Source organism: Akebia trifoliata, chromosome 2 (genome assembly GCF_017979445.1).
Source record: "Akebia trifoliata isolate Shusen 1 chromosome 2, ASM1797944v1, whole genome shotgun sequence".
Taxonomy (NCBI): Eukaryota; Viridiplantae; Streptophyta; class Magnoliopsida; order Ranunculales; family Lardizabalaceae; genus Akebia; species Akebia trifoliata.
In genome coordinates this window covers 2294773-2304033 of record NC_141376.1, presented here as the reverse complement: position 1 = coordinate 2304033, position 9261 = coordinate 2294773, and the positions used below count along the sequence as shown (strand labels likewise).

The 9261-nt window shown below is 31.9% G+C and overlaps 1 protein-coding gene across 1 annotated transcript; it reads right to left on the bottom strand.

The window, feature by feature from the left end:
• Positions 1-7190: 7190 nt before the first annotated feature.
• LOC147408727 (myb-related protein 308-like) lies at positions 7191-8605 on the bottom strand. The gene is made up of 2 exons (XM_086421226.1): positions 7976-8605; positions 7191-7810 (listed from the first exon to the last, which is right to left on the bottom strand). The coding sequence occupies exons 1-2, from the start codon at positions 8236-8238 to the stop codon at positions 7330-7332; spliced, it is 744 nt and encodes a 247-aa protein (XP_086277352.1). The 5' UTR covers positions 8239-8605; the 3' UTR covers positions 7191-7329.
• Between the last annotated feature and the right edge of the window lie 656 nt (positions 8606-9261).

Genomic DNA, 9261 nt, shown 5'->3' with positions numbered 1-9261 from the left:
ACAATTTTGTTGATACTATGTTAATTTTTTGAAAGAAATTTTTTTTATAATGATTTGAAATACTTTTTTTTATCATTTCATTCTTGAGATTCGGAATCGATGCGTACTCATGATTTTTAGTGGTTCTAATTTTGATTTCATTTATTTTAAAATTAGACCTGAAATTAATAAGAATCGAAATCGAACTATTATAATGATTATGATTTTAAGTTCCTTAGTAACAGAACCGAAATTGACCCATTGACACCCCTAAGTGATGTAAACCGAAATTGACCCATTGACACCCCTAAGTGATGTAAGGATTTTGTTAACGTGTGCCCGAAGGCACTTTAGGGCACATGTTAAAGTGCAATAAATACACTTTGAAATTTGGATTTTATATCAAAAATATTCTTTTAAAAAAATTATTTTTACCAAAATACCCTCATATTCCAATTTAATAAGACCCAACGTCTACGCATTCTTAACTCACTAACAACACTTACCCCAATACAATGTACTTGACGCACTACACACCAACTCATATCCTTGGGGTAGCTAGCCCATTAACCAGGCCGGACCCGTAATAAATAAAAAAAATTTAGGTTTGGGGCTTGACTTTGAACCCTAAAGCAAGGGTCAAGTTGTTCAAAACATTTCAGCCCATTGAATCCCTAATAATTTCCAGCTCAAAATTATTAAATTATTTTATTAATTTTTTAAGAAATATATATATATATATATAAATATTGAAGACTTTTGAGAAAATTGATGAGGTTGTCGGGTAAAGATGTCAGTGCATCGCGCGGAGATATTATGCGGGCCCACTACTTGTAAGTCGGTGGAGGATTGTACGGTCCCACCGACATAACTGCGCACTTGCGCTTACGGGGCATTTGCGGGCGGCTGCCAACCACTGGCTGAAAAGGAAAGTTGGTAGAGAGTGGATATAGATGAATTCAGTTACCGAAAATACCCACGGTTTGGCTACAAAATTACCGTACTTTAATTCTACAAACTAAAATGATATTTTTACCGTTTTAAAAAGGTAAATTCGTAAATGACGGCAGTTAATAATGAGGACAGATTAGATATGCACATTTACTTTTCGGTCAATATTAGAGTCACCTCCTTACTTTTTTAAAATGAAGACATGCTCCCTTGACCTAGGTCATTTCTCATATAGTAAAAGTAAATGACACAGATACCCTCATCTCCAATATCTAGTTAAAAAAAATCATTGATTTTCTCTTCAAAATCAGTCATTTTCAATCTCATCGTAAAATGATTTTTATTTTCTTCAACTTCGATCTTTAATAATAAAATAATATCTTTTTAGGAGAAATATAAGGATGGATTTTTTCTAAAATCATTCATCTTCAACAATTTTGGATAAAATCTTTTATCCTCGTCTTTGATTTGAAAATTCATTCTACTCCAATCTTAAACTTCAAGAACAAAATGGAATTTTGGAGAAGTAGAAGATAATGGAAGATTTTAAATAGAAAAATTAAGGATTTTATTCAAAGAGCTAAAGTGAGATTGAAGAGTATGAAATTTTAAAATAACTATCCTTATTTATCATTAAATTTAGAAATTAAAATTTTATTTTTAAATATATTTTTCTTCAGAGTATCTTTTACTATTTTATAGTGGGGTCTATTACTATGTAAACATCATTACCAGAAAATAACGGTAATGATCCCAGTCCATCACCCAACCTAATGAAATTATTCAAGACCTTGACTAAACTATAGGTCCCATTTGTTTTGTTCATAGTGCAACATTTTGATCCTAAATCTTAATAACACGTCAATTAATTTATATAGCACACCAAAAAGGTATAGATCATCAATATGCATCAACCGATAGCTATTATATAAAACCTTGACTAAAACATAGATTGATTTATTTGAATTCATCATCCATCCTTTTGATCTAATTAAAAAATTAGAATCTATTTTTTCGCATAACTCTTTTTCATAAAATTTCAATTAATGAAATAATATATTTTGAATTACATAAAAATATCAATATACCATAAAAGGATTTTTTTTTTTTTAATGATCAGGTATCTTGAAAGGCAGCGGATCATACTTGTATCTGGACTTTGCCCAATGTATAAACCATGATCTTGTTCAAGGACTAATCCCATGGTTCATGCAACACCCATACATCACACAGACCAAGGAAGTGAGGGGGTGTTCTCTCGTGAGGGGCCGTGAGGGTGTTCCCTCGTGAGTGGCCCCTGAAGAATGAATGCTCATACTGGGTATTGAACTCAAGACCTACAAGCATTAATTGTTTATCAATCCAAATTTGCCATTGAGCCAACCCCTCGGGATTTGAAAATGATTGTTTTGATATAAAAGGAAATAAAAAGTGAGGAAGAAAGGATTATGATGGTAATTCTATACAATCAAATTTTGATTTCTTCTTTAATTGACCCTAATGGTCAATCTTTTTCTGTCAAAGACTTTTCTCATTTGAGTAGAAATCACATTAAAAAGATTCACTCTTCGCATAAAAAGAAGAAATGAAAAAGTGGCGACATTGTCAAGAAAAAACAAATGACGGCCGAATTCTCATACAAACAATATTTTTTTGTGTGCGTGTATAAGAAAGAGTTGATGTGGCAAGATAAGTTTTCTAAGAAATTCTTAGTTTAGGATAAGAGTTAGATGATGATGACAATCATAAAAAAATTAAAAAATAGTGAACAAAATTTTAATACCAAGTGATGTATGAGATGAGATTATTTCTGAAATAGAATATTAAGGGTCTTTCAATAAATATGGTGGGAAAGGGAAGTGCGAGGGTCCACCATAGGGTATCAGGATTATGTGGTTGGGTGGGAGTTGAATTATTTAATAGGGGTTGTATAATAATTTAACTATTACTAGGGTTGTGTGAGGAAAAGCAAAATAAATAATTGGGAAAACATTACTATACAAATTTAGGTTTGAGGGAAAATAAAAAATAAAAGCTTATGGAAGCTTCTTATGTCTCTCTACCTAACACATTTGAAAAAAGGGCAAAGGTGGGTGAGAGTTGAAAAGCAACCCCCTTTTTTTAAATTTAGGGTGAGTGTCTTTATGGATAATTTTATTCCACAGCAGCTACCACCCATTTGGCCTGACTCCCATGCTCACCATCATAGAACACCATGTAGGGTAAGGTTTATTTAGGATTTTAGTTCTTATCTTGTTTCTTACTATCTCCATCCATGGTTTTAAAATTAGATTTATGATTTGTACTTGTAAATCTCAAATTAGTATTTATCGATCCAACTCGATAAATTCTAATTGATTTAGATTTTAAAATAATTTTTTTATAGTTAAAGTTAGGTTAAATGGATATTAAAATTAATGATTTAATCAAATCTCATTTTTATATCAAATTGCAATATTTTTAAAGCTTACCAAAAAAAAGGGCATGCATCAAAATAAAACCAAACCCATCAGATTTAATGAGATTTTTACAAATTAGAGTCAAAATGGAGTTTGCTACAATTCAAATTACAAGTGAACAATATAAGTAGATAAGATGTTGCCCTCATGATGGGATAACTCCGACGATAATCTAAATCATTCATAATGGTTGTTCAGTCATTGTGACCCTATAAAGGGCTTGGTAATCTTTTTGGGGACTCTCAAGTAGTATTACTCAAAAATGCTATCGATGATCGAGACATCCCTCCTAACATTCGTATTCTCTCTTGACAATCTATTTTATATAAGGTTGTTTGTGCATGATGACTTGTAGCTTGACCTACTAACAAGTTAGTCACTCCATGTTGAGCATATGAGGCTATCCAAATTCTTACTTTGACGATCACTTTGTTTGCATGTTTGCCACTCTGGTAGAGACACGGTGCTTGACATTTTTCAAGGCAATGTTGTTCTGAAGTTGTACCTTGACTAAAGCATAAAATGGGTCGGAACCAAATTGGATCCAAATATAATCATATTCGAATCCGAAAAAAAAAAAATTTGAATCCAAACCTGGACTTGAATCCAAATTTGACTTGGATTATATTAACTTATACCATATCCAAATCCATCCGGTTGGTAAATTAGGTCAAGTCAAATTAAATTACATTTCACATTAGAAACATCCTTAGATTCGGGTCAGGTTGGATAATGTTGGGTCAAGGGACATTAAATAATATTTATTTTTCATTCACATCTATTTAAAGTATCCAAACTAGCTAAATTCTCGGATTTCAAGTCTAATTTGACCCATTTTATGCCCTAATCCTAATCTTGATGTGGCATTATCTACAATATTTAAATAACATTTAATAGAACATACAAATGCCAACTAACTTAATTGGTAAAGTCTTTGAATGATGATATTAGAGATCTGGATTCAAATTCCGTCGGCACTGAGATACAAAACTCATTAAGCACACGCTTATAAAAAAACAAAAACAAAAACAAAAACAAAAAGATTGTAATAGACTCAACTGATTTTTGAGTGAACTCTACAAGTTTTAAAATACAGCTTAAATCCACATCCCCATCGCGCCCCCACCACATACAAACTCTCCAAAGATCGATATTAGCATATTTATGGAACACGTTTGGTACAACAAACAAAATTATTGTTATTGTTGCTATTACGAACGATCACGTCGATCCAAGATTGGTAGTTTAAGTTGGACCCCACTGAAGTAACCATCAATTGATGTTATCGCTTTGTTATATGCTCAGTGGGTCCTACTAGAACTGATCAATCCACTGGTGCTAGACCCCTCCTTAGGTCAAGCTTTGATACCATCATCAATTAATAGCTAAGTACATATTATTTTTTCTTAACCACGGTATAAGCTTGATTAACAATAGTGTTGTTAAGTGGGTGTGTTCTTTATTTATTTTTAATTTATTATTCATGTAGTACCAACATCGTCCTTATTAAAATTTCACCCGAATCCTCTGAAATTGATTAAATGAATCTTATTTCTCCATTCAATTCTATCCAAGTGTCACGAAAGTGACATATTAGATAATCGAAATCATAATCATGGAGTGGTAGTTAGGTGCTGGTGTCCAAAGTGAGATACATGATATAATTAATTTTGTTTTATTTTAATTTTTTATTCCTTGTTGGTGTAAGATGAGATTGGAACCCTATGATCTCAAATAAGGATGGGTGTTTCTTCTCTAAATAAACAAATTGATCCATCCCCCATAACAAATAAATAAATATATAATATGATATAAGCAAAAGTGAATAATCAACTTAGTGAAGTAATCATTCTTATTTAATGTTTCTATTTCTTATTTTAGTTTGAAATCTCTCTCCCTATCCATATATTATTAACTTGTCAAAGATAATACTACTTAGTGTATTAATACGTTGTTTTGGCTTTTTTTTTTAGGGAAAATTATTTAAACGACCCTGGCAAGGGATTTTTTTCCTAAATAATCTCTAAGTTTTGAGTAGTCTCTTAATAGTTCATTTAGTAAATTTTTCTTTTCTTAATAGTCCTTAGACTTCATTTTACCTATATAAAGTACTTGAAATACTCAAATTACGCATTTTCTCATCCTCTTCACATAGTTAGGTTTTCCAATGATGATTACATTCATTTATGAAGATCTTTGATCATGAATAACAAATGAAAAATGATGTTATCTCCGTGAACAAAAAATCTTCAAATTTGATGTTGTAATGTGAATCAGATTTTTCATTTTTTTTATTTTTCTAACTTTGATACATGGTAAATCCACTCAAAATACTTAAAAATGCATAAATTCTGGTAACAAATCAAAAGTTATGAAATAATCACCAAAAAAGTAATCTCAACTTCGTTTTTCAAATTTTTTTATAAATCATTGAAATAATTTTTTTTTTTAAATATATTTAGATATTTAAAATAAAAAGAATATCATTTTTCATTCGTCATTCATGATCAAAATATCGTCAAAAAAGATTGTAATTATTGTTAGAAAATTTAACTACGTGAAGAAGATGAGAAAATGTTATTTTGGGTATTTCAAATAAGAAAAGGAGAGGGAATGAGATTGCGGGGCATTTAGAAAAAAAAAGTTTACTAAATGTCGTGCGAAGGTTCCGATGAAAATTTAGGGATTATTTAAAAAGAAGTCACTCTGTGAGGGTCCTTTAAGCAATTTTACCTTATTTTTATGACAAGATAGGTTACCTACCCCTGCCCTCTCCCTTGCTTCTCGTCCTCTCACTGCTTATCCTAAACGGAAAACCAAACTTTTACAATAAAGGACAAACTATCAACTGTATTTCTTATTATAATAACATTTTAAAGGAGAAATTTATCACTTAAGAATTAAGGTAGCGTTTGTAATCGCACTCCAAGACTAGTGCTTCCCATACTTTTAGTGCTTGCGGAGTATTTCTCCTCAAAAGCAAAAAAGTAAATATAGATTAAAAAAGGGATAATCAACAGAACTTCAAATTGCATCCAGAAAAAGTAGTTCTATGACCACCTTTCCAAACGAGGCCTAAAAATATATTACAGTATCCATATTGATAGGAGAATTGGCAATTTTAACAGTGAGATAAAGTGATAACTCAAAGAAAAAGAAAAAAGAAGGGTTCAAGAAAATTATAAATAAACATAAAAATATCCATATTATTTTAGTTATAAAAATTTGAAGAAGGGCAAAATAAAAGTAAAAAAATAAACATAAAAAATATCCATATTGTATGAGATTAAAATTTTGAAAAAACAGTGATAATAAAAGAAAATTAAAAAGAACCCTTTACAAAAATTCATCATTCATTCTATAAATGGAAAAATATCCACCAAATGTTTTAAATTAATTTAACAAGCCAATCCTTGATTGAGGTAGTAATAAAAGATCTCCAGACAAATGCATGGACATGAGATATATATACTTATATATATATATATATAAACGGACAAAAAAGATTCATGTTGGGGACCCTAATATTTGATGAATCTGCCTAGATTGTAATTTATAAATCACATCCACTTGGATGTTGGGCTGATAGCTGTACAATATAGAAGAACAAAGGACTTGAACACACCAATTAAGAATCTCTTTCAGCTTTAATTTATTATTTATTAATTATCTAGTTGCATTCCAATCTTAATTCATCTCCAAGACACCATACTTGTTTGAATAAAAGAACAATAAAAACAAAACAAAACATAATAATTCCCATGGCAGAAAAGTACAAAACACTCCACCAAATTATCTAAATGAACTAAACTAATATTGTATTATGTGCTAATAATTATACAATTCATAACAAGAGCTAGAAAAATAAAGAGATTTACACATAATAACAATCTCTCTTTCTCTTCTGTATTAACTTTTCATCTAAATAATCAAACCCAATTCAATTTTTTTTCATCTCAAAGTTTCTATAATCCAAGATTCCACCCTTCAACACTAAGAAATCACTACCATTACTACTACTACTGCTGCTGCTACTAGTACAACTGCAATCCTTACTATTCAGCAAGCCTAAACTGCAAGAGAAACAAAGATTTCTCCTCTCACCACTCTTCAATTGCTCTAATGGTTGTTGATAAGGAGGGCTAATTCGAAGCTCAAGATTTAAGTCTGGACATCTTTCTTCAATTGGGCTTTTCTCTTCTTTGCATTCAAACCCAACAACATTAATCTTCTCATCTTCTTTAGAAACAGAAACAGCAGCAAAAGATATCGTTTTAGCATCCGATACTGTCTCATTGATTGATCGATGTGTCGTTGGATCGACTCCTCGGCTTAACAATTTTCTCCTTATGTGAGTGTTCCAATAATTCTTTATCTCATTATCAGTTCTTCCTGGCAGTCTTCCTGCTATAAGAGACCACCTATATAAAAAATAAAAAATAAAACAAGAACTACCCATTAAGAAATTGAATTAGAATATTTGGGTAATATAATTCAATGGGTAGATTCTCGAGAAATTCCTAAAACATTCCAAGATAATCTGAAACATTCAATATTTTGAGCCATGGGCACATATATAGACTCACTTGTTACCAAGTAGGCTATGTAACTTGATAATTAGTTCATCTTCTTCTTCGGTGAAATTTCCACGCTTGAGATCGGGTCGTAAATAATTGATCCAACGAAGTCTACAACTCTTGCCACATCGAAGAAGGCCAGCAGCTTTGGGAAGAGACCTCCAACACCCTTCACCATGTGCTCGGATGTGAGTAATAAGTCGATCATCTTCTTCTTTAGTCCATGCTCCTTTGTTAGTATGAGCTTTCTCACAACAAGGAGACCTACCCATGTAGTAGTAGTGGTAGCAGCAGTAGTAGTAGTAGTTGTTGTTGTTGTTGTTGTTGATAGTGGTGGTGTGGCTTATGGCCGGCCCTAGTGAGGCCTTGAGATGGGCATTTATAGGGTTATGAGTAAAGGGTGAGATAGATGAGAGTTGGGGGGCTGTGACCCTAATTGCTTCTAGATGTGAGTTGGTGAGAAAGGGTTTTGTGTGAGAGGAGTGGCTGGTGGCCTCTCTCTTAATGATCCAGACATCATCATATAGTAAGTTGAAGGACAAGAAGTGTAGGTTACCTTCAGGTAGGTGTAAAGTAGAGTATTAAAGTATGGCATGACAAAGCATGATCACGGCCTTTCTGTATCTGAACTACTTTAGATAACTAAATAAATAAAAAAGTAATCCCCCCCGCCCCTCTTCACACACACGCGCGCGCGCACACAAACTTTCCTAATCCTACCGCAATAAATGACATATATTACAATAAATATATAAATACATGTATATTACAATAAATAAATAAATACATATATGTATGTATATCTTTTAACATTATTTTATTAATCCCAGGTCCCATATAGAGGAGTTAGGTTAGGTTGGCAGTTCGATATAAATTTTCCCATTTGAAACATTGAATCGTGAAGCTTTAGACCAAATTTAATAGAGGTATGTACATGATTCGAATAGCCAGCAAACCCTAAACCTTGGGATAAGGCTTTGAGGATAACGATGATGTCAAACGTGTATGTAATGTTGGATATTTATGTTATAATGTACGGTGTGGGGGTGTCAAAGTTGTGGGTATCTTCCTTAGATTCTCTTCTACTGACCAAGTTACCCTTATTTACATGACTATGAAGTATATCATGGAGAAAATGCTGTTGTATATTAAATTTAGGGGTATCTTAAAAGAATATTAAGAAGAATAATGACTTTCTAACTCCTCCCTATGGCAAATTACCCCGACGTGGCATGTGACAAAATCGTAAATTTTCTTTCTTGAGATACACAACTGCACATGTTTATGGGAGGTAT